Raw genomic sequence first — 25,257 nt, 5'->3', positions numbered from 1 at the left:
GACAAGACCAGCACAGGACGCTGGGCAGGAAAGCAGTCAGTGTCATGAAGAACAACCCTGCCTGGACTCGAATCTCAGCTCTGACAGTGAGCAGCTGAGGGATTCCGGAAGTTACCTAGCGTGCTCCAGTGGTCCCTGCCTCACCCCACGGGGCTGACGTGAGGATTAAACAAGTTCGTCCATATATATGAACTCTGTCTGCCTATCTATCTATCTACCTATCTATCTATCTATCTGTCTATGAACTCTATCTATCCATCGCATCCATCCATCATCCATCACAACTATTTATCTATCTATCTATCATCTGTCTATGAACTCTATCCATCCCATCAATCCATCATCCATCACAACTATCTATCTATCTGTCAACTCTATCTATCCATCCCATCCATCCATCATCCATCACAACTATCTATCTATGAACTCTATCTATCCATCCCATCAATCCATCATCCATCACAACTATCTATCTGTCTATCTATCTATCTATCTATCAACTCTATCTATCTATACATCCCATCCATCCATCATCCATCACAACTATCTGTCTATGAACTCTGTCTGCCTGTCTATCTATCTATCTGTCTATGAACTCTGTCTGCCTGCCTATCTATCTATGAACTCTGTCTATCTATCCATCCCATCCATCCATCATCCATCACAACTATCTATCTATCTATCTATCTATCTATCTATCTATCTATCTATCTATCTACACAGAGAGGGGCACACAGAGAGTCCCCAAACAGCACTCCAATGTATTATCCATCCATTAAGCTCTCTTTATAAAACGCTGCCATGAAAGTCACAAGTCACATGTCCCAAAGCCTGAAGAGCCCTTGGTCCTCCCCTGTTGCTTCAAGGCCAAATATTGTTCCCTAACTTCTTTGCCTTATTTAGAGAAGGTTTGAAAGACTCTTAAGGTTTCAGAGCATTTCAATTCGGAACCATCCGTCCTGCACTGCTCACGCAGAGAGCAGTTTGGCCTCATCCTGCCACATGCAGGGCTCACTGTTGGCGTGTAGTAGGGGGTGGGGAACAGGAGGCTGCAGCCTGGGCTCTGTGCTGCCTCCTGGCTCTGTCCTCAGGGAAGGGCCAGCCATCCCCTGTTCCATGGAGGAGAAAATGAGAGCACGGCAGGGCCTGGGAGGGGTTAGCGTTTTCGGCACTTGGGAGGGTTGCTGGCTGGGAAGAAAGTGAGGTGGACATGAACTGGCTTGTGGAAAAAACCACAAATGTAGCCTCAGAGTCACTGCCCTGGGAATTCCAAGCCGCCTACGGGAGATCGACCATGTGGGGCATTTTCACCCCTTTTGCCCCTGGTCCTGCCCACCTCTCCCTTGTTGTCAGAAAGCTGGGGGTCAAATGCTTGAATTTCACCTGCATTTACCCTTCTTCTTTCTCAGCCGGCTTGGTGAGACCAAGAGTGAGTAATAGGCACGTGGGCTCCGGTTCCCCTGGGGGAGGCTGGCCTGCCCAGCCATAGGGGCCTCAGGGCTCAGCCCCTCCTGAACAGAAACTGTTTCTGGGTGCCAGCCCCGCACCTTCTCTTGTCATCCTAGCCCCCCAGCATGTGCCCTCCACTCTCCCCACCACCATCTCCTTTCCTCCTGCTTCCTCCTCCAGCCTGGCTTCTCTGCCCACCAGCCCTTCCTTGTCGACTCCTGCTCCAAACCGAGGTTCTGGGTGCTACTGAACCAAACTTGCGTCTGATCACCTGTGCGCAGCAAAGCCAACCTACTGACACCGGGTTGTGGGGAAGGAGAGTGCAGCGTTTATTGCAGGCACCAAGCAGGGAGTCCAGGCAGCTAATGCTCAAAAGGCCTGAACTCCCTGATGGCTTTCAGGGAGCAGTTTTTGAAGACAAGGTGAGGGAGAGGGTTGCGGGTGTGTGATCAGCTCGTGGACGTTCTTCTGAGTGGTTGGTGGTGAGGTTATCAGGAGTCACCATCATCAACTTTCTGGTTCTGTCTGGTCTGAGGTCTATGTGCTTGTGGGCAGCATACATTTAACTTCTTCCACCTGGTGGAGGTTTCAGTATCTGTAAAATTACTCAAAGGATATGGCTCAGAATATTATCTATAGCCCTTGAGGAAGAACTAAAGGTCCTTGATGTTTGCTGAACGATTACTATTTTGTCTTGCTTGACTCTTCCTCTATTTCTGCATTTTCTCACTTCTCTGATTAAATTTATTCTTTGGAACTTGGGGAAGGCCTAGGAGGCTAAAGTTTTTCTACAAACAAGAGGCATGGTGGCGGGAGGGTGGGTGTCTGCCCCAGGAGGCTCCAGAAGGTTCTGCTCAGTTACATGGGGACCGAAAGGGCTACAGGTCGTCACCTGTTATGATTTTCGTCCCACACAAGATGCTTTTGAAAATAAAAGGGGATGGTTCCAGTGGGTGAGGCTATGGGGTCACCCTGCCCCAGTGCTGTCACCTCATACCACCCTGACCCAACTGATGCCCTCCTCAGGCCTGCATGGTCTTCCTTCCTTTTCCTCCTGGAATATCAGCAACACTTGCTTTCACTAAGCTCAGGCAGACCTCCTGTCTTCCCTGACCTGCTCCTGGTCATGGGGCACAGCCAGCTTCTCCTGGTTGACTGGACTGACTGTTCGATCTTCAGGAATTTTTTCAGGTCACCTGTCATCATCTTTTCTTTTTTTAAAAAAATTTATTTATTTATTTATTTATGGCTGCGTTGGGTCTTTGTTGCTGTGCACAGGCTTTCTCTAGTTGCAGCGAGTGGGTGCTACTCTTCATTGTGGTGCACGGGCTTCTCACTGCAGTGGCTTCTCGTTGCGGAGCACGAGCTCTAGGCGTGCGGGCCTCAATAGTTGTGGCACATGGGCTTGGTAGTTGTGGCTCATGGGCTCTAGAGCACAGGCTCAGTAGTTGTGGCGCACGGGCTTAGTTGCTCCACGGCATGTGGGATCTTCCCGGACCAGGGATCAAACCCGTGTCCCCTGCCAATGCCGGTGGATTCTTAACCACTGCGCCACCAGGGAAGTCCTCACCTGTCATCACCTTAAAGTGAAATGATATGAATTTACAATTAAACAAAGTAATAAATACTCTAAATTCATCAGTCCCTAATTACATTACTGTTTTCTGTGCTTTTGATGATATTTATGTCCACTTTGTCTGTTTGGTGGGAATACCACAGTCTCGGTGATTCCTGCATTTCTTCCTGACTGTTTCTTCAATGACGTCAGGGTGGTAGCTGGAGATTGTCCACGGTGGGAGTAATTACACCATCCACACTGGCCAGTGCTATACACCAGGGCTGGAATTATTGTTTTGTTGGTTGTTGATACTTCAGAAGGTGACGTAAGAAGGAAAATGTTAACAATGCAGATTAAACTTAAAAGCTTATTGTGTCCAGGGACTTCCCTGGTCGTCCAGTGGGTAAGACTCCACGCTCCCAATGCAGGGGGCCTGGGTTAGATTTCTGGTCAGGGAACTAGATCCCGCATGCATGCTGCAACTAAGAGTTTGCATGCCACAACTAAGAAGTCTGCATGCTGCAACTAAGAGTCTGCATGCTGCAACTAAGAGTCCACATGCTGCAACTAAAATCCCGCGTGCCAGAACGAAGATCCTGTGTGCCGCAACTAAGACCCTGTGGAGCCAAAAATAAATAAATAATGAATCAATCAATCAATTAATTGAAAAAGAAAAGCTTACTGTGTCTGTAGCCATGACATTTTTGAATAACACAGAAAACGGAGGGACTGTTTCCCAGCATTTGAGAACAGTTATCTGATTCAGCCAAGAAGTTACTCAGATCAAAAAAGGTTTCCGTTTAATAAATATAATTCATATGAAAGTGAGAAGTTGTTTACCAGATCACATATCAGATTTGAGGACCATAAATTTATTGGGGAAAGAGCTGAAGGGGATGCAATTCCATTTGTCAAATCACGGTTTGAATGCAAGGGCTTGGCAAAAATCAGTGGGTGCGTCCTGTGAGAACCGTCTGTCTGTGTGGACTTTACAGTGTGGGGTACAGGCAGACCTCATTTTATTGTGCTTTGCAGATATTGCATTTTTTACAGAATAAAGGTTTGGGGCAACCCTGCATCGAGCAAGTCTATTGGTGCCATTTTTCCAACAGCATTTGCTCACTTCCGGTCTCTGTGTCACATTTTGGTAATTCTTGCAGTATTTCAAGCTTTTTCATTATTATTATATCTGTTCTGGTGGCCTGCGATCAGTGATCTTTGATGTCACTATTGCAGAAGGATTACGACTCACTGAAGGCTCAGATAATGGTTAGCACTTTCTAGCAATACAGTATTTTTAAATTAAGGTATATGCATTTTTTAAAGACATAACACTATTGCACACTTAATAGATTACAGTATAGTGTAAACATAACTTTTATATGTGCTATGTTTTTTGGAAACCGAAAATATCATGTGACCCACTTTATTGCCACATGCGCTTTATTTTGGGGGTCCGGAACCGAACCCATGATATCTCCGAGATGAGCCTGTATTGTGTATTTTAAGCATTATTTGTAAATCATGTGCTAATACATCCTTTACATCACTTAAATTTGTAACAGACACAAATATGTATAGGTCGGCAAACACGGTTTTTCAGAGTTGGCCTGGAACCCTCGCCTGCACTGGCTGCCCACCCCTTGCCCAGGCTGGGTGGGACTGTGTGGGATTGTAGCACTGCATCCTTTTATGCGTCTTGCCTTCTGAACTTCACAAGGACAGGGAAATTTCTGTAGCTCCACACTTGATGCAATGCCTGGCACATATTAGGGGCCCCTCCCGAAATGTGATGACTGAATCCGTGGATTTAACGGTTGAGCAGTGAAGGCACCCTCTGTGCGCTTCCCCCTCCTCGGGAGGGGCTGCATTCCTGGCCTCTGCTGTGGGGTGCGGCCCGTGATGAGTCCAGTCGGTGATGTGGGAGTGATGTCAGCCACTTTCAGACAAGACCCTCCAGATGCCTCTTCCTTCCCTGCTCGGGGCCCCTGGAGACCAAGTGTTCCTGACTTTGTAGCCATGTGACAAGGTGGGATGCCTGGCCCACAAAGTGACTTTGAGTAAAGAAACTTTCGTTAAGCCACTGAGATCATGGGGTTTATTTGTTACCACAGCACAGCCTAATCTATCCTGACTAATACAATGAGGAAATGGAGACGTGGGAGGTGACTCGGGCCGGGTTGAATAGTTTGTTAGTGGCAGGGCTGGGCCAAGCGCCATTTTCATTTTCACTATACATACTGTTCCCACCCCCTGCAAGGCATTTCTCCCCTCCCAAACGCTTTTTCAGAAATAGTGTGAATCCGAGGTGGGTTTTGTTCAAAGTCCTGTTTCAGAGGATGACTGGTCCGGACACACTCACAGTGTGGCCCCCAGAGGCAGCCGCCAGCCCAACAGGCACGCCCACCAGGCCTGCTTGTTCATTAGAGGATCAGCCTGTATGGCTGGTGTCTGGGCTTCAGTCTCCATTAACTGTCATTAGCCTGGCTGACGTTTCACCCGAAGCATCTGTCCCCGGCCTGTGATTTACCACTTCCCTCTGAGTTATCTAGACAGATCTGGTACTTGGATGGAGAGAGAGCCAGCTTTAAAAGTGGCTTTCTCAGGGCATAGAACTTGGGCCCTGTATTGGGAGAAACCTCATTTCTTTCGTCCTATGTTCCCCCCTTTACCTGCACACTGCTACCACACTCAGCACTTCTGAAACCAGATGTGGCAGGGGGGTTCCCCCACCAGGCAATTCTCTGTGACGCCAGCTGGGCGTCCTGCAATTTAACTCAATTCTGACACTGTCTACCTGGAGAGGGTGTCAGATCCCACAGGGTAAGGGCTCAGTCCCATGAGACCCCCCTCTCCTCTATAGAGGCCAAACAAAAAGTAGTAGGTTCCCAGGTTACCCACGACTTCTGTCTGATTTGGCTACAAACTGGAGGTTCCCATGACCTCTTCCCCCTTGGGTTAGATTATTGGCTAGAACAGCTCACAGAACTCAGGGGAACACTTACTCTACCAGTTTATTTTATGATAAAGGATACAGATGAACAGTCTGATAAGGAGACACGGAGGGCGAGGTCTGGGAGGGTCCCTAGCGCAGGAGCTTCTGTCCCCGTGGCGTTGGGTTGTGTCACCCTCCCAGTATGTGGTTGTGCTCATCTGCTTGGAAACTCACCGGCCGCCCAGTGGGATTTTGTGGAGGCTTCTCACGTAGGCATGATCGATTATTAACTCCGTTTCCAGCCCCTCTCTGCTCCCTGGAGAATGGGGGGTGGCGGGTTGCAGGGCGGGGCTGGAAATTCCAAGCTTCTAATCATGGCTGGGTCCTCCTGGTGACCGGCCCCATCCAGGCGCCCACCCAGAGTCACCTCATTGGAACAAAGGACACTGCCATCACCCAGGAAATCCCAAGCGTTTTAGGAACTCTATGCCAGGAATTGGGGGCAGAAACCAATATATATATTTCTTCTTATCTCACAGTCCCTGAAGGCCAAGCAGAAGAAACAGGGCTCCCCGTTGTTAGCTGGAGAGGCATGAGCTTCCACAAACATTTATTAAGAGTGTGGGCTTCCCTGGTGGCGCAGTGGTTAAGAGTCCGCCTGCCGATGCAGGGGACGCGGGTTCGTGCCCCGGTCCAGGAAGGTCCCACATGCCGCAGAGCGGCTGGGCCCGTGAGCCATGACCACTGAGCCTGTGCGTCTGGAGCCTGTGCTCCGTGGGGGGAGAGGCCACAACAGTGAGAGGCCCGCGTACCACAGAAAAAAAAAGAAAAAGAGTGGATTGCGTGTCAGTCATTAGGCTATAGAGTGAGTGGGTATAATATAACATGTATAGTATAATAGAATATGTTTAGTATTCGTATGGTATTATTACAGCATAGCATCCTATGTATAGTATAGTATAGTGTAGTAGAATAGGTGCCCTAGAGGAGAGTATTAGCATAGCAGAGCATAGTACCCTTTTGGTCTTGTTCCTCCTGTGAGGGCTTGGCAATTTCCTCTTTCTTTGATTGCAAAGCGGGATTCTGGAATCATCTGGTTGAAGAGAGAGCCCTGAGTGGCTGGGATGATGTGAGGGCCGAGAGCATTCCTGCCTGGTGATGACAGCGCCTTCACATTCCTCAGCCCTACCCATCCTCCTTGTTAGGCATTCCGCCCATGCCTTGTGCTTACCTCTCTCCCAAGCACCGTCCTTGGCTTTGTGTGGTTTCTGTCTCCGCAGGAGCAGGGTGTGTGTTGTGCTTTGTTTCTGTGCAGTTGTGTCCCCAGTGCCTGGAAAGGTGCCCCGTGTTTGTTGAATGACTGCTAGACCACAAGGCCATATGGGCAGGGAGTGCCTCCCCTGCTCTGAGGCCCCGCCTCACACGAGGTTTCATCCCAGTTACTGTGGAGACCCACAGCCCCTCACGGTGCCCTCCCCGCCTAACTGCTTTAGTCCCAACTTGCCTCTGGGTCTTTGCACCGGCGGTGCCCTTGGCCTACAACACTGCTCCCCTTGTAGTCCCGTGAGCCCTGCGTGCCCTTCAAGTCTCAGCTTGGCCACCTTCCCTGACCGCTGCCCTCTCCTCTGTCCCTGGCCCCCGGATTTCCACTTTACAATATTGCCTTCTTGCAGTTACCTTGCTTACTTGTCCGTCTCCTCCCTGGACTGCCGGCTGGGGAAGATGGCACGAGGTGTGCCCTGCTCACGGCTGTCTCCTCAGCCCCTGGGACAGCATGTAGCCAGTGCTCAAATACTCGCAGGATGAATCAATGCATGGTGATCACGATCAACATGTGACTACTTGATACACTCAAGGGAGACCCCCAAAGCCGCGTGGCAAGGGTGCAGGAAGTGTGTCCTGGCCCCTCGTCTAGGTGAGGGTTCCTGTGGATCATCTCCCCCGTGGCCGCCCCGGGCAGGACCAAGAGAGTGGCCCAAGTCTACTATTCTTTCTGTCTCTCTTCCTCAAACAGGATTACCTGCTTTCTAACATTTAAGAGTAACATATACTCATTGGAAGACTTCAGAGCTCCTCCGGTCTTTTAATGTTCGAACACCCCGTTCAGTGTGAGAGCTGTTAACTGGACACCCACTATGTGCCAGATGCCACACTAGGCACTGGGGATGGTCCCTACCCTCCAGGATATCACAGTCCGGCACCTCTTCTGCATCTCCGCTCACTCCCCCATCTGTGCACTTAGAAGACAGAGCCTGTTTTCTGTGTACTAGACCAGGCCTCTGAATCACATGGAAGGCTTGTTCAAACGGGACTCCTGGGTCCCGCCTCCAGAGTTCCTCGTTCAGTAGATCTGAGGTGCCTCTGCTAATGTGCCTTTTTCTAGCATATTTCCTGGTGATGTTCATTCTGCCAGTCAGGGGACCACACTTTGAGAACCACTGCCCTAGACTATGCTGCTCTTGCAGTTTGGGGAAGTTTTGCACACCCACTATCTCATTTAGTCTTTCAAAATCTCTCACCTGAGTACCTTAAGTGCATACAGCTGGTGAGAGCTGAAGTCGAATGGTAAGCCCAGGTCTTCCCATGGAGCGCTGCCCTCACTTAGAGGTACCAGGTGGCATCCGAAGACCCCCACCGCCTTAGGAGTCCTGAGAAGGTGGTGATGGATGTGGCTGGAGGAAGCAGGGGTTGAGTTTGCAGGGGAAGGCCCCAGGAGGACATTTCTGGGAGGGAAGCGAGGGTCTACCATTCCATTCTGGAAGGAGACTGACTGGGAGCCATATGGGCTGAGAGCTGCTTGAGAAAGAGCTACTGGGCCCATCCACCTAGAACATGGAGGAGGGTGGAGGTGACACTGCAGAGGAAGGGGGGGCCACCCTGGGAGCCTCCTGACCCGAGGCAGCTTTAATTGGGGCCTGGATCATTCCACCTGCCTTGTGGAGGCTGCTCGGGAAGCTCTGGCTGGCGAGGCCACTGCCCTCCTTGGGGACTGGCTGGGAGTGTGCTGGGCAGGATGGAAAGTCTGAGGGCCCAGCCAGCCCGGCAACTCAGAAAAAGCACTTCCTCCTCAGCAGCCTTGTGGCAGCCAAGGGGCCCTGGCCGCACAATCCCCCAGTATTCCCTGGAGCCTTTCGCGTGCTGGGCCGGGCTGGGCACTTCCTCCTCTGGGAGGAGGCCCCGGGGGGCAGTGGGGGAGTCCTGCTCTGAGAGGAGCTCTGCGGGGAGGGGAGAGAAGACGTGGAGAAGCGTGAGCTTGGATGGGGAGTCCTCCCATGTGTATCTAAGCAGGAAGTCAGACCTGCCCAGCCCTGGAGAAGGAAAATAAACTGGAGACCTATTTTTAGAAAGTGGCAAAACCCTGTTTCTCAATAGGCAGTGGAATTTAAATCTAAAACTCACTCCTTTACTGAAGTAACCACTGGACTGCATGTACGAATGGGACCATAGTGAATAGTAGATTCTGAACCAGGCTGTGAGGCCAGGACCTGCTCACCCCTCCATGCTGCTGGGCTTGATCAGAGCCATTCTGGAAGCTCTATAGGAATTCCTGTTCCGCCTTTGTGGTGGTGGGGTTTTTTTGTTGTTGTTGTGATTTTTTTTTTTTTTTTTTTGCGGTACGCGGGCCTCTCACTGCTGTGGCCTCTCCCGTTGCGGAGCACAGGCTCCGGACGCGCAGGCTCAGCGGCCATGGCTCACGGGCCCAGCAGCTTCGCGGCATGTGGGACCTTCCCGGACCGGGGCACGAACCCGTGTCCCCTGCATCGGCGGGCGGACTCTCAACCGCTGCGCCACCAGGGAAGCCCTGTGGTGGTGGTTTTGATGGTGATGATGATAGTGATGGTGATAGTGATGGTGATAGTGATAGTGATGGTGATGATGGTGATGATGATAGTGATGGTGATGGTGATGATGGTGATGATGATAGTGATGCTGATAGTGATGGTGATGATGGTGATGCTGATAGTGATGGTGATGATGATGATGATAGTGATGATGGTGATGACAATAGTGATGCTGATGGTGATAGTGATGGTGATGATGGTGATGATGATAGTGATGCTGATAGTGATGGTGATGATGATGATAGTGATGATGGTGATGACGATAGTGATAATGATAGTGATAGTGATGGTGATGATGGTGGTGTGTGGTACTTAACATATGTGGTCTCATTCACTCCTTACAACAACCCTATGAGGTGATTACGGTTCACTCCAAGAAGAAAGTGAGGCTCAGGGAGGGAGGTTAAGTCTTACAGCAATTGCAGGGCTGGGTCAGGTCAGGATAATGACAAAGGCTGCTCTATGTGAACCTGTCATGAAATCTCAGAATTGGAAGGAGGGCCGCTGAGTGCAGTTCTGGTCGCTTTCCTCTGCAGGGCACTTGCCCCGTGTCTGCACACCTCCGCGGAGGTGGGCACTCATGCTCCTGTGAGCCAACCCCTCTTTCCGTCTTCAGTCGGCTCTTAATGCTATGAAGTCCCCGTGCTGAGTGGAAATCTCTCGTGGTGTGATCTCTACGGCCACACAGAACTGTCTACTGTGACAGCTCTTCGCTTCTGGGGTCACTCTCACGGGCTCTCTAGTCTCTTCTGTTTGCGGGTTTGACACACTCAGCCCTGTCAGCTGTCTCTGCCCCCTGTAAAGCGTGGCCGGAGTCAGTGTGGAATCTGAATGGTATGCTTAGAGCAAAATATACCTTTGAAGGTGGATCTGATTTCTAGAAACAGCCAATGGTCTTTAGGAATCAAGACTCTATGAGGTGGATGATTGAGACGAGAAAAACTTTTGGTTTAAAAGATCGAGTTGAGCAATTATAAAATCTGGCCCAAACTGTCACTGAAAGGATTTATTCCTAGAAGAAATTTACAAAAAAAGAAACAATAGCAACATTATTAGATGAAGTGTAGACCCTCCCAAGGCAAGGAGACGCTCAATTCTCTGAGAGCAGGTACATCCCAGTAAAACGTAGACAAAAACTTCAAGAATGCCATGTACAAGTATTGGCAGAAGTGTCATAACTTATGACACGATTGGAGAGAGACCACCAGTTCGTGCTGCAGCTGTGTCCCAACTGCAGTGTGGCTGGGAATTTATGGTGGTGAAATAGTCCAACCCCAGCGGCACCGAGGCTTCCCCACTCTGAGCTGGTGGCCTCTTGCGGGGGCGAGGCCAAGGCCGGTGTGGGCAGCCGCCCTGCCCAGAGCCCCATGGAGCCAGGTCCTGGACTTTCCCTGAAGCCTGGTTGCCTTTCCAGTAACAAGCATGACTTCAAAGGGCTGCCAGGGAGCAGATGGTCAGTTTCGCCAGTGAACTCACTCAGCCGCATGCCTGGGAGTACTGCCCCCCGGGGGGTGTTGGAAACCACCCCTGGCAATTCTGGGCTCCAGAACCAAGTCCCGAGGGAGGGAGAAGGAGGAGGGATGCAGCCAAAGGACCTGCTTTGAACTTGATCCCCCAAGGCAGGGGTCACACGTGGTGATTCCAGGCACCCCTGCCCGGCTGGCAGGGAGGCCCAGGGACACCACCTGCCTTACTTTCCTCTTTGCAGTCCCGCGCAGCCCACTGGCATGCTCTTTCCACCAAGCCTGACTTCCAAACAACACAGGCTTTACCCACCTCTCATCTCATCCCCAGAGACAAGCCCCGGCCCTATGGGCTGAAACGTAAGGAGAGTACAAATCAGCATGAGCATTGTGAGAGCCGGGCACACGAGGGCAGGCCAGGGAGTGAGGGGAGAAGCGCTGAAGGAGCGAAAGAGGACGGTGTTCGGGAGAAGGGAAGGTGGGGGCTGGGCGTGTGGACACCATTGGCCAGCACAGCTTGGGTGGCTCCACAGAAGGTGCGGGAAGCAGGGGCTTTGCAGCCCGCACAACTAGGGCGGCCCCTGTGGCCCCCACGAGGCCCTTGTGAAGAGGAGAGGGGCCCGTGGTCACGAGGACTAAGTGATGATATTTAGCACCTCCCGCACTATCTGTCACATTCAGTACCACTTGGGACACCTCCTAAGCTTCACAAAAAAAAGAAAACGAGTTTCAGGTAACTTGTTTCACATTTATAAACACTTTCATTCAGTTCATTTGGCCATTAAGACGGGACTGACAAAACAAAGAGCTTTACAGAGTTTCACAAACACATGGACAGTGAACTGGGAGGAGCACGGTCACGTGTGGCCCGAGCTCTGGGTTTGGAAACCAAGCCCGGGGAAGGTGAGGCACCTCGGCTGCTACAGCGTTACCTGCGTGGACAGTCCTCCCTGCACCTTCCTGCTGTTTGAATTTGTCTTCACAAGACAGAGGTTATTTCCCCCAAATTCAAAATGCTTAGACACTGAATAAATGGTCCAGGAAACGGTTGCACAACAGAACTAGTTAGAAGCCGAAGAGACCCTTGTAGCACAGCCATCACAGCTGCTTGTCAGCGATGTGGTTCCATGAGGAATTATGTAATATCTTTAAAGGCCACAGAGGCCCGAAAGCATCTTTAGTAACAAGGGCAAGCCTCTTAGGCACGTCCCAATACTCAAAAGGGAGTCTAGCCGCACAAAAGCGTCAGAGTATGCCAAGGGCAGAAGCCAGCCAGCCACTGAGAACCCCTCGGGCACACACGTGCTCAGAGCTGCCAGCTCCCTGGACACACGGAGTCCCTGCTGACTCAGCCCCACCCCTTAAAAGCATTTCCAGAACTTAGGTTACTACTGCCCTTGGCAGCTCTGCTTCACGCGCAAATACTCGGAGGTTGAAGTTTACGAAATGTGACCTGTTTATCAATGACTAAGTTCCATTAACCTCAGCTTCCAAATGTGAATTCTTACCTCTGGCCCTGGTCGGGCCATCGCAGTGGCCGCCTTTACTAGGAGCAGGCGGTGGGGCAGACGCTGCGGGGTGGGGGGGCATCACAGAATCCTGAGCCTAAGCCACCAAGCTAGGGGCTCCCACACCCAGAAAGTAAACCCAGGGGCTCCTCAAAACGAGCATGGGTTTACAAACCGTTCCCTGAACTTCAGAAGTCCTGCTCAGCTGGGGAAAGAGCTGGCCTCAAGGATCCTGAAGAAGCAATGAGAATCAGCAACGCCTACCCTGAACTCAACCAGGAGACAAGGCAGCTTCCTAGACCCTAGTGTGCCCCCCAAAGCAGGAGGGCTGGTGGGGGCCTATGGCAGACAGATCCAGGGGGTTGCCAAGGAATCAGGATGCAGAGGGCATCCCAGGATCGCAGGATTCCCTGGGCACACCCCGCTCCTTAGGACGATTTATGGTTCTCCCCACCTAGGTCAGAGAATACTGGGTTTGTCTGGCGTTCAGGCTCTTCAGGTTATTTCTGGAAACCACCACGTTACCCCTCTCTTACCTTGTTGTTGAATAGGACGTTCATGCAGTTTAGAGGCTGAAGTACATCATTAAGAGCCAGGTTTGTACCCGGTGGGGCAGCCTCACTGGGCTCCGGGGGTCATCCGTGTCCCCGCTAGAAGGACAATAAGCAGGAGGGAGAGGGAGCCTGCTGGCATTTCTGAAGTCTTACAAATTTGGAATGTGTAGGAAAGAGTTTTATTATATTTTTTTGAGTCAAGAGACATTTTAGAAGGACTGCAGCCATCACTCACAAAGGTTTTTATGCTGAAAAGAGCGGGATGGGAGGTGCCCTTTGGCCATCATCCTGTCGCCCAGCCTTTTCTCATGCAAACAGGTGGATTTGTTCCCCAACAGCGTTTTTTTCTTCTAGAGAAGAGGGTGCTTCTGGCCGGGGAGGGCCAGCAGGCGCAGGAGAGGACGTGGTCAGCGAGCAGGAGGCACGGGGCGCTCCCTGGCAGGGTCCAAACAGGGCTCCGACTTTCCCAGGCCTGGGCAGCTGACAGCCCTGCCTTCTCTTTTCTCAGATATTGAAAGCGGGGCCTGTCCAACGAGTAGATTAGGAAAGGATATGGGAACTTGTTCCCCATACTTTGAAGCAGGGAAAAAGAGCCTTGTTGTGAAGAGAAGAAACAAAACCTGTTTGGTGACTTGTCATTTCAATGAAAACACAAACCTCTCACAGGTGAGCATTCCCCACGCGCCGCCTCCCCTTCCTCCTGGATCACAGGTGGGGGGAAGAAAACCTTGAAAAACTACCTCTGCTCCTTCAGAGGACATGGTGACTTGGTGATAAACGGTTCAGAAAAAGTTTCTTGATAAGAGTAAATTGTTTTCATATTTATCTTGTTTTTCTGTCTTCATTCCTCTTGAATAAACAGAAAGAACTGATTTCTTAGATCATCTGCATAAAAAAACATAACCATCAAATCCTCTGAAAGGTCAAATTCCTCACAGCCAGAGCTGTGGGAATTCAGTAAAAAAAAGAATACCATTCTTTGTATTTTTCTTTTCCATTATGGTTTATTACAGGATATTGAATATAGTTCCCTGTGCTGTACAGTAGGAGCTTGGTGTTTATCCATTCCGTATATACTAGTTTGCCATCTGCTAATTGCGAACTCCCAACCCATCCCTCCCCTACCCCACCTCCCCCCGGGCAACCACACATCTGTTCTCTGTGTCTGTGAGTCTGTTTCTATTTCACAGATGAATTCATTTGTTTCATATTTTAGATTCCACATGTAAGTGATATCATATGGTATATGTCTTTGTCTGACTTACTTCACTTAGCATCATGATCTCTAGGTCCATCCATGTTGCTGCAAATGGCATTATTTCAGAGAATACAGTTCTGATTTTTTTTTTTTTTTTACAAATAAAAAGGTCAGTCAATCCTCAGGGTTCCGTAAGGCCTGACTTATTAACTCCATGAAGCTCTTCACGAAAACTTGTTTCAAATGGGGAGCCTACATTGGGAGCTACCGGTCAGGAACTCTGAGTAAAGAATCCTGTATTGTTGAAGTCAGGGGGTGGGGGGAAGAGAGCAAGAATGCAGCTCTGGGGGAGCCCTCTGCGTCTTGAGAGACTCTTGAGAGACTCAGAGACGCCGGAGGGACACCCGCACCTCTGCCTTTTCTCCCCCACAAGCCTTATAAGAGGAGAATGAGCCTGGGGAGAGAAAGGCGAAGATCAACATTTCTACCAATTTTGTGAAGATAAGCACGCACGCTAGCCAAATAGAGTAGTAGGAGGAGGAGGGCACTGGACCAGACTCTGTTACCCAGGTAACTGCAGGGCATTACCCTTTGCAGATGAGACTGTGGTTTGGCCATCTGAACGTACCTGCCTAAAAGCAGAGGAGAATTTTTTTTTTCCTGATTTTAAGTATTAAGGTAAAGAGTTTCATCTTTATCTTAATGGAGACTAAAATGGACTGATTGACAGCATCACTTGAAAAAACAAAAAACAGACTGAGCAGTTAAGATTCATCTTTCCTTTTCGTTACAAGTTTGCTTTGAAATATGGTCCTTAAGATTCCCTTGAAGATGACCCTTTAAGAACCCCCTATCACAGAGTTATTGCAAGGAAACAAATGCCCCTCAGAAAACAAATGTTTCTGTTAAGGTGATACATACGAATATAGGTTAGTTCATAAGCAGCTATAATTTGAACCTTGTACAAAATATATGGCTTTAATTACTAGGGTTTTGGGCACAAGAAATGGCCAGAGTAACAGTCAATATAATTATGAATAAGTAGGTAGAACAGATTATGAATAAACAGAAGGAAAGGATATAACCATTTAAAAGAAAATACCTGAGAATAAGTATAAAATGCAAAAACAAAGTTGCTTATACTTAAGATAGATCTCTAAATTTATTTTTCAAAAATGCCATTATGAGAACGAATATACTAACATATAGTCAAGTTCACCTTAATCACAACGAAGTCATAGGATAAGAAAAAAAGAAAGAATCCTCAAATATAAGGGATATTTAAAATGTTAGCCATATCAAGACCCTCTATTTTTAAACACTGTGTAACATGGCATCTCGCTATATAAAAAGGAAATAACAGGGCCCAAGAATCCTTTAAACAAATCCAACATAAACAGGAGTAAAATAAAGGCTATTTTTAAGAACCTGTAAAATCAAAGCACCTATTTAAATTAAGACCATCAAGAATCTATGAGATTATTTCAGGAGGACAAGGCCTGGGCGAGACACTAAATACTGTAGTTCTAAGGAAAACATTACAACCATTTTATGTAACTTACAAGGCAGATTAATACTATGAAAAACGTCCTTCACAGCACATTTAGAAGTTTGAGTTTAAATAATACTCAACAGGAAAGAAACAGATTCTGTGACAGTGGCTGAGACATACAACAAAAGGGTGTGACTTTCAAGTGTGGTCCTTCCGGGTCTATTTTAAGAGGTTTTAGACTCCAGCCTGAAATAGTTTTGATAATAATGCTTGTGGCTACAACTCAGCATGTAAGACATTGTCTGGGACAAAACCAGTTCTTTTCATGCTGTGTAACTTAGTTCGCTGTTTTTTCCCTTTTAAATTAATCCTGAGATCTTGCTCACGGAACATGGGGGATGTTAAGAATCTTTTGTTTCCTTCTGTTTACCAGCCACCTTGGAACATGCAAAACTAAAATTAGGTGATAAATTAAAATTAGGTGATAAATGACATCTTTAAAAGCATACGTCACTAACAAAGGAACTCTCTTGCTTAGTTGGAAGCTTATTTGGACTATTACTTTAATTGGAACAGAACACATTGAGGAAAAAGCACTTTGGTTCACTGAAAAGTTATGGAGATGTGTCCTTAAAAGACTTCCTTATTAGGAAGTAACAATTTCTATGTCATTATCTCAATACTGAGATGGCTTGTGTATCAAAAGAATAGGAAGTGCTTGCATCCTGTAGTTATGTAATAGGGTTTTAGGAAGTTTATATATATGTAATAATGAATGTGTGTGTGCACACCATCTATATCTGTATATAACACATATGTACCTATAAACACATAGTATGTACATGTATATACACAGTACGTGCTCATATATGTATCTCCCAGTAACACAGACTCTGTAGTCTGATGAGACTTACTTTCTTAAAACTACCACCTTTTCCAAACTCAACCTTTCCATTCCACTCCCATAACTCAACGTTACAGTAAATAATACTCTAAAGGCTTCAATTTTCAATTAAAAAACAAAGCTGGGCAGACCAAATTAGACCAAGAAACAAAGACATATTTAGGCTAACATACTGTCTTTCACCTTTCAAAAACAAACAAAAAACCAAAACAGTATTTTAAGACACTATGAAAATTGAACAAGCACTTCTTTATTTTCTTGGAAAGGAGGGGACGGTCCCTTTCTTAGAGAAACCAGTATGAGAGATCTAAACTGGCTTTCGTGTCGTGCACTTCGGATAAACGGTTAGATTAGAGACTCAATAACAAAAAATTCAGACCCAATCACCCTCCTCCTAGATCCAAAAAACATATGGCATTTACAAATCATTGAAACCTGTAGGTGTTAAGGTTATTCTCCGAGCTCTTGGAAACGGGAAGATGTGGTGCGTGATGCTCTCGTTCGGAAGGATGTCCCAGCTCGGATGCGGGCCAGAGCGAGGCAGACAGTCGTATGACTCTTGGGCCCCCATCGCTGGTCCTCCACCGGGTTCCGCAGTCTGAGCTTTGCTACTGCGCTGTGCGCATGCGCACGTCCGTGGTCGGCCACACGTACCTGGTCACCCTAATTCCCCCAGCGCCGCCCACTCTCCGTCACAAGTTCTCCTTCAGGAGGCCGAGCTTCCGCAGGGCCTCCCGACGGGCCTCCTCCGTGGAGCCCCGGCCCGAGAACTGGACAGTGATGCCCTGGGGTCTGAACCCCACAGCCCGGGGGAGTGAGCCCGACCGCTTCCTGGCGTCCTGGCCGTAGTCTGGCTGTCGGGGCGCAAGTTTGCTGGGGAGGGCCGGGTCCGGACGGAAGGTGACCGTCTTCCCTGTAGAGACAAAGGGCCCGGGATGGCCCTTGAGGATGTCGTGGAGGCTCTGGAAGCCGTTGGCCATCGGCAGGGGCTGTTCCGTCTGCACGCCTCTGGACTGCTGGCCGCCGTGCGCCCCTGCCGGCGCGGGAACAGCCTCCCGGGCCGGGCCCGGCTGGCTCTGCTCCGGGGAGACGCCTCTCCTCTGTTCGGCGGGCTCGCTCCTCTGGGCCCGGTCCTCCACCTCCCCCACGGAGAGGAAGGAGACCCCATTGATGTTGGCCAGGACCTGGGCTTTGCGCTCCTGCACGTTGACCGCGGCCTTGGAGATGGTCTTATTGAAGTCCTTTCCCGCGCTGTTGGTCACGCTGATGTTGCTCGGGAAGCGGTGGATCTTGGGCGCCGGCTGTGTGGCGTGTCTGTGCCACAGCGAGTGGTCTCCGTGTCGAGGGGCCACGGAAGTCAGCGTCCTCCATCCTGCAGGCCTGCCCTCTTTGGACGGGGATGTGGGCGAGAGCCCTTCGCTCCCTGCCAGCTTCTCAGACATCTTCTGGGCGATGACGAGCGGAGTGGGAACCGAGCGGGCCAGTTTGGGGTGCTCTGCTGGAGGAGGAGGGGGCTCTCTCCCGGGCTGGGCCGGGGCTGCCGCGGGGACAGGGCGGGGAGGCGGCAGGGGCAGGGCCTCGGGGCCTGGGGGGTCTGGCGGGGGAGACGTCTCAGCATCCTCTTTCCCGAGGACCGGGGTGTCTTCCTTTCCAACAGCGCCAGCCCCTGAAAAGTAGCAAGGATCCTCATAAGCTACCACCATATGCAGAAATAAATGCATCACGTTTCCTTTTCACTGAATTTACAAAGGTTTCAAAGGGATTCAATACCAGTTTCAACAGTACCTCTTGTAAGCTAAACTCCCTCTACCCTATTCCCTGGACTAGCGAAAGAGAACATAAGTATATAATTCTCATAATCACCTGATGAGAAAGAATGAATTAGCAGTGGTGAAAGATGTGCAAGCCAGAAACAGTCAGTACCTGGGAAGCATATGGTAAAAGCAAGTTTCTAAGGAGCCATCATCCTGAGACATGTAATAGGAGGAAACAACAGCTTACCTTATGGGGGATTTTACAAAGGGGAAATGGAGGCTGGGAAGTTTGTGGTACCCACCACCCCCTCCCTCAGGTCCTTCTAGATGAAGGACAATTGGATGTGTCACTTTCCTCTAGAAACAGAAATGTTTCCTGACAGCCTCCAGTACAGTTTAATACACCAGCCTATGATTCTTTACTATATCCTAACATACGTGATCACAGATCACCTAACGCTTTTCTGCACTAGTATTTATACACCCGTGTCTGCTGCAAAATTGGGAGCTATGTATTATATTTATCTTTGTATCCTCAGAATCTCACACAATGCCTGCCACAGAGTGGGGCACTTAAAGTTGTTATGAAAACATCATGTTAGAGAATTGATGGGCAAGTAGTTTACTTTCAAAAAAATGTTTTCCTTGACACAATTATATGATCTGACATTTTTAAGGGATCAGTGGTTCAAATTAATTTTAGGAACTAAACTTCAAAGAAGAAGTGATAAAAAAGGGGAAGTTCATATTAAGTCTCTTCTTTGAAGAGATAGCTGCAAACTAAGCCCCATATTTGGAACATATAACCAATAGTACATGAAATCCTGTGTAATACACAGCCTTGCTTACAAAAAATAAAGGGGTGGGGATATATTTCTAGAGGCCTGTGACAAATGGAAGTATTTTGTAGTCAACAGAGCAAAGATATTTTCCCTCCTATTTTTCCCTCATCTTTTCAAATCCTTATCCCCTTGTCCACATTTCCAATATCTTTTCCAACCAGGAAAAGAAAAAAAAAATTGGAAGAACGTTTTCTCCTTGTCCATGTCCCTCTGGTTCTATCACAGAACTCAAGGGGCAAAAAGCATACCTCTCCTCTGATGCCACCCTGAATCAAGCAAACTTTACAAAGCAGATGCTGAGCTGAATTTTTGTTGTGATCATTTTTGTTTTCCTGAACCAGCTGACTTTTCAGTTCAAACGCTCCCACCTTGGAATAGGGGTATAATCTTGCACAAGAATTGAGATTCAACCTCAAAGGGTAATGTACAAGTCCTTTGTATATTTTCTTTGTAGAATGGGATTGTTTCCTGAAGCCATTACCAGTTTTCTTTTTTCTTTCATCCATGTATGCAATGTTTGTTGGCCCAATTAGTCTCATTCTTTATTCTCGCCCTTTTGAAATTTCCCTTCCACGTGTTTTCATCCTAATATGCCATGAAAGCACCTATTTGGTTGGACAATCAGACCACCAAGAGGATGCTTCTACCCCGATCAGCCCCACGAGCTACTATACTGGCTGGAAACACAGAGAACACGACAGAAAGGAGGGCCTCTGTGTCTTGTACCACACGACAAGCCACGTCAGAGGTGGGGGACCTGTTCTCTGGTCCTCACCTGCTGCCTCCGTCACATCCCGAAGGCTCTCGGCTTCCCCGGCTCCAGGGCCCGGCTGCACTAAGTCCACGACATCCTCTGGCTCGGAGGGACCGGAAACGCTCTCTTCCAGAGACCGCGGAGAGTGGCACCGAGCATCGCCGTCACACAGCACCTGTTCCTCAAAATTGTCTTCCAGGGAATCGATCGTCTCTTCAAAAAACAGGAGGACGTCCTTTTCCTCATGTGTGAGGTACTTCAGGCTCTCATCATCCTGTACAGAAGGTTTGGACATGAGGAAGGAAAGCAACAGTGGTTTCACTGAAGGGAAAAAAACCCCGCAACAATGTAGGGATCAATACAGAGACTGGGGTGAAATTCAAGGCACCCTCCAATTTCCCGTCTGGGGAAAGTGCGCCATCCAGACAGCCCTGCTGGCGCACCTCTGCCTGTGTGTCCCCCACCATCCGACTTGCGTGAGGAAGAAGTTTGTCCAAAAGGTGTAGCAGATGACGGGTCTCAGACACTTTTGTCCCTCGCGAGTCAACGACAAGAAAGCAATTCTTCAGTATCCCCTTGGAAGAGGTCTTTTCTTTTTTCTTTTTTCTTTTTTAACATCTTTATTGGAGTATAATTGCTTTACAATGGTGTGTTAGTTTCTCCTTTACAACAAAGTGAATCAGTTATACATATACATATGTTCCCATATCTCTTCCCTCTTGCGTCACCCTCCCTCCCACCCTCCCTATCCCACCCCTCTAGGTGGTCGCAAAGCACCGAGCTGATCTCCCTGTGCCATGCGGCAGCTTCCCACTAGCTATCTAATTTGCATTTGGTAGTGTGTATATGTCCCGGCCACTCTCTCACATCGTCCCAGCTTACCCTTCCCCCTCCCCATATCCTCATGGAAGAGGTCTTTTCAACTTACTGCTAACAGATATGGTTGGTTTCCCCGTAATAGCAATGGCGGGGATCTTTAGTTAAGGACAGTGGAGTGAACTCACACGTTTATCTCCTCTCCCTCCAGAAAGCTCACTAAAACAAAAATGGGCTTTATCCCTTTTTAAAGATACAAGTCACAAAAACAAATATAATAGGAAATGAGGTGATAGCAACATTTGGGAAGGTAGACAGCAGAAGGACAGGTGGTGACTGACTCAGAGGACCCAAGAAAGGTGAATTTTAGTCAGCAGCTCGGGGTGGGGCTGGAATCCACCTGCTGTGGCATGGGGAGGCCTCACAAGGCTCATCCCAGCGTCGGGGAGGGGCTGGGCAGTTCTGGAAGTCTGGCTAAGATGACATTGAAAAGAGCAGCACTGGACGAGAGTCTCTTTCAGAAGCAATCCGGTCACCCAGGCAGAAAACTAGATGTTTATTCTTTTTTTTTGGTTTTGGTTTTGGGGGTTTTTTGCGGTACACGGGCCTCTCACTGTTGTGCCCTCTCCCGTTGCGGAGCACAGGCTCCGGACGTGCAGGCTCAGCAGCCATGGCTCACGGGCCCAGCCGCTCTGAGGCATGTGGGATCCTCCCGGACCGGGGCACGAACCCGCGTCCCCTGCATCGGCAGGCGGACTCTCAACCACTGCGCCACCAGGGAAGCCCTAGATGTTTATTCTTAAAGAAGGTAAAGCCGGGGGGCATCAAGCCAAGTTCGTGGTAAAGAACCAATCTGAGAACTGGGAGTCAGGGAATCAAACTGACCCCCTGGACAGAGGATTGGAAGGGTCTTCTCTGGGGCAGTGAATGGTCCAAGAGCCAAGAGGTGGACACCTTGGGCTCCCCAGGGAAACAGCTCAGCAAGATCACTCTACCAGTGAAATGACCGTCAACAAACCCCAGCACAGAATTCTTAATCAGTTTCTTAACATTCTACTCTTAAGTGTGTTCATATAGCTAATGATCAGCAAGCAGCTGAGAAAAACCTATAACATGAAAGACACATCAAAACAAGATAAGAAGGAAAAAAAGGCAACTTACAAGAAACAAACTATGCCGAATGGTGAAAATTCCAAAAAGATGGTCGTGAACATCCTCAGAGGGATCAGAGGAGAGACTGAAACCATAAACAAGAATCTGATGCTATTTTGAAAAACTAGAAGACAGAAAAGAGCTCTTAGAAATTAAAACTATGACAGAAGAAAAAATGAAATAGAAGCCTAAAGTAGAGAAACCGGAAAAGTACAACGAAAAGTCAAAGAAAATGTTTTAAGAAGAAAACTAGAGAATACGAGTGGGAGGGCCAACATCTGAATAATGTGTTCCAGAAAGAGGAATGAGGAAAAATCGAGGGGAAGAAATGATCAAAGTAAACAAGTAAAATTATTCAAGGAAATGTCCTTAAACAGAAGGATGTGAGTTTCCAGATCAAAGGGTCGTTAGAATAACCTGATGAACAGGAATAAAACAGACCTATGCTGAGGCCCATCCCTTGAAATTTCAGCCATGGGAGACGAGGCGAGGTACTAAAAGCTTCCCAGAGTGGAAAACGGGTCACATAACAAAACATGAGTCAGAACAGCAACAGACTTCTCAGCAGCAGCTTTGCTTTTTTTTTTTTTTTTTTTGCGGTACGCGGGCCTCTCACTGCTGTGGCCTCTCCCGTTGCGGAGCACAGGCTTCAGACGCACAGGCTCGGCAGCCATGGCTCACGGGCCCAGCTGCTCCGCGGCACGTGGGATCCTTCCAGACTGGGCCACGAACCCATGTCCCCTGCATCGGCAGGCGGACTCTCAACCACTGCGCCACCAGGGAAGCCCTCAGCAGCAGCTTTGGAAGCCAGAAGACAATGTTGTGATTCCTTTAAAATTCCAGATGAATTCAGAACTAGAATTCGTACATAATCAAGTTAAAGTTAGAGTAGAATAATGGTGTGTGTGTGTGTGTTTTGAAATTTATTTATTTTATTTATTTATTTTTGTCTGCCTTGGGTACTCGTTGCTGCTTTCTCTAGTTGTGGCGAGCGGGGCCTGCTCTTCGTCGCAGTGTGCGGTCTTCTCATTACAGTGGTTTCTCTTGTTGCGGAGCACGGGCTCTAGGCGTGTGGGCTTCAGTAGTTGTGGCGCAGGGGCTCAGTTGCTCTGCGGCATTGGGATCTTCCTGGAGCAGGGCTCGAACTTGTGTCCCCTGCATTGGCAGGTGGATTCTTAACCACTGCACCACCAGGGAAGTCCCAATAATGGTGTTTTTAAAACACACAAGGTCTAACCAGCAGATCTCCCATGTGTGCCTTTCTCAGGAAGCTACTGCAGGGGTGTGGAGGTAGGGCTGTTCCCCTAGACAAGGGAGGAACCAAGAAGAAAAACCTGGGAGCCAGAATATAGGAGAGAATGAGAGAAAGCTGAGGGAACCCCAGGATAATGGTGCTGTCCCCAGGATGTCAGCTGTGCAGTGAACAACCAGCCTAGTTCAGAGCGAGCCATGGGGCCACACAGAACATGAACAAAGCAAGCAAATAAAACCAAAGCAATTATCAACCACAGGAAAAACTAAAAGTTATTAGACAAAGCATGTATCTGTGAGTCAATTCCTCTATAGCAACACACACACACACACACACACACACACACAGGTATACTAATTATATCAGTATTTATGGTAGCAAGAAAATGAGAAACCACCTAAAATGTCCAAACATAAAGGTATGGTTGAACAAATCAGGGCACATTCACAGATGGAATATTATACAGCCATTTTAAATGGTGTTTTCAAAAGACTATGTTAAGTGAAAAAAAGTGCAGATAAGCAAGAGTTGCCTCGATTTAAATATCAATATATGCATACTTCATATATCCACAAATACAAAAAGTACTGAAAGGATAAAATGTCGATAGCGGGGGGAAATGAAGGTAAATAACAAACAGGAATGAGTTAAAAGTCATTGCCTCCGGTGAGTTGGAAATGGGGGCAGGGGTACAAGTAAGGCTAATGCTTTTTATAAACCTTATAAAAGTATTTGAGTCTCTACGATGAAAATAAATTTTGATAAAACAACAGGAAAAAATATAGTGGAAGCAAAGGTGACTAAGAGTTGGTCCATGTGGTATAGAATAATGCACTTCATACCGTGATCTGAGAGGTCTTCAAATGCCCACCTATCCAGGCCCATCACTGAGCCTGCAGTGTCCAGAGGTTTAGAGACTTTTCTTTAGTTTCAGGCACAGTATATACTTGTTTGGGGGATGATTAGCACAAGAACACATGCAAATTTCTCAAACTAGCTTGGCCATGTTAGCTGAATCCTGAAGGAAGTCCACTCAGGAAAAGGGGGCTGTCCATGGCATGGGTTCAGCAAACAGGAATAACAGAATATTGCTGGGGAGAGATACCTACAGCATGGCTTAGGTAGCAGAACAGAACACTGCTGGGAAGAGAAGCAATATATACCTGTATACAACTGCTGGGTCATAAGATACGTGTCTGCTTTGGTAGACATAGCCTAACAGTTCTCCCAAGCGGCTGGACCAACACACACTGGTTGGTGCATGGCCCTGCATGTGGTACCATCCCCTGATATTTAGTACATTCCCAAGCAGACAGCAGTGTTGAGATTTTTTTCCTCATAATACTTAACTGGCTGTTTGGAGATCCTCTTGTGAAGTGCCTGTTCAAGTCTTTTGCCTATTTTTCTATCAAGTTGTCTTTAAAGAAATAATTTGTAGGAGTTCTTTTATGTATACTTGATACAAATCCTTTTTGGGTGTATTTATTGCAAATTTTTTTTCCTACCCAGTGGCTTGATTTTTCTTTCTGTTAATGGGGGTCTTCTGGTGACTAGTCCTTAATTTTAGTGTAGTACAATGTATCAGTCTTTTCTTTAGAGCTTTTTGTGTCCTATTTAAGACACCACTACCTACTCCATGGTCATGAAGACGTTCACCTGCTTTTATTTATTCTAAAAGCATGGTTGTTTATAAACTTCCATATTTAGTGCTACAGTTCATCGGAATGAACTTTTGTGTATGGTGTGAGGTCACAATTCGCTATTTTCTACACTGATAACACAAC

The 25,257-nt window shown here is 48.1% G+C and overlaps 2 protein-coding genes across 3 annotated transcripts in view; one reads left to right on the top strand and one right to left on the bottom strand.

Annotated features, from left to right (window-relative positions):
• UPF2 (UPF2 regulator of nonsense mediated mRNA decay) overlaps nt 1-25,257 on the top strand; it is a 210,224-nt gene that overhangs the window by 117,253 nt on the left and 67,714 nt on the right. The gene's annotated exons all lie outside the window — the stretch shown is intronic.
• Nucleotides 17,134-25,257, bottom strand: part of PROSER2 (proline and serine rich 2) — a 38,958-nt gene continuing 30,834 nt past the window's right edge. The window contains exons 3-4 of the mRNA XM_059056709.2: nt 20,275-20,527; nt 17,134-18,569 (exon numbers count right to left, since the gene is read on the bottom strand). Coding sequence (XP_058912692.1) covers nt 17,596-18,569; nt 20,275-20,527 — 1,227 coding nt within the window. The 3' untranslated portion in view covers nt 17,134-17,595. The remainder of the gene's footprint in view (nt 18,570-20,274; nt 20,528-25,257) is intronic.

The sequence above is a fragment of the Kogia breviceps genome, chromosome 3, assembly GCF_026419965.1.
Source record: "Kogia breviceps isolate mKogBre1 chromosome 3, mKogBre1 haplotype 1, whole genome shotgun sequence".
NCBI classification, from domain to species: domain Eukaryota; kingdom Metazoa; phylum Chordata; class Mammalia; order Artiodactyla; family Physeteridae; genus Kogia; species Kogia breviceps.
The sequence above is the reverse complement of the archived record's forward strand: the minus strand, read 5'-3'. Positions and strand labels throughout refer to the sequence as shown.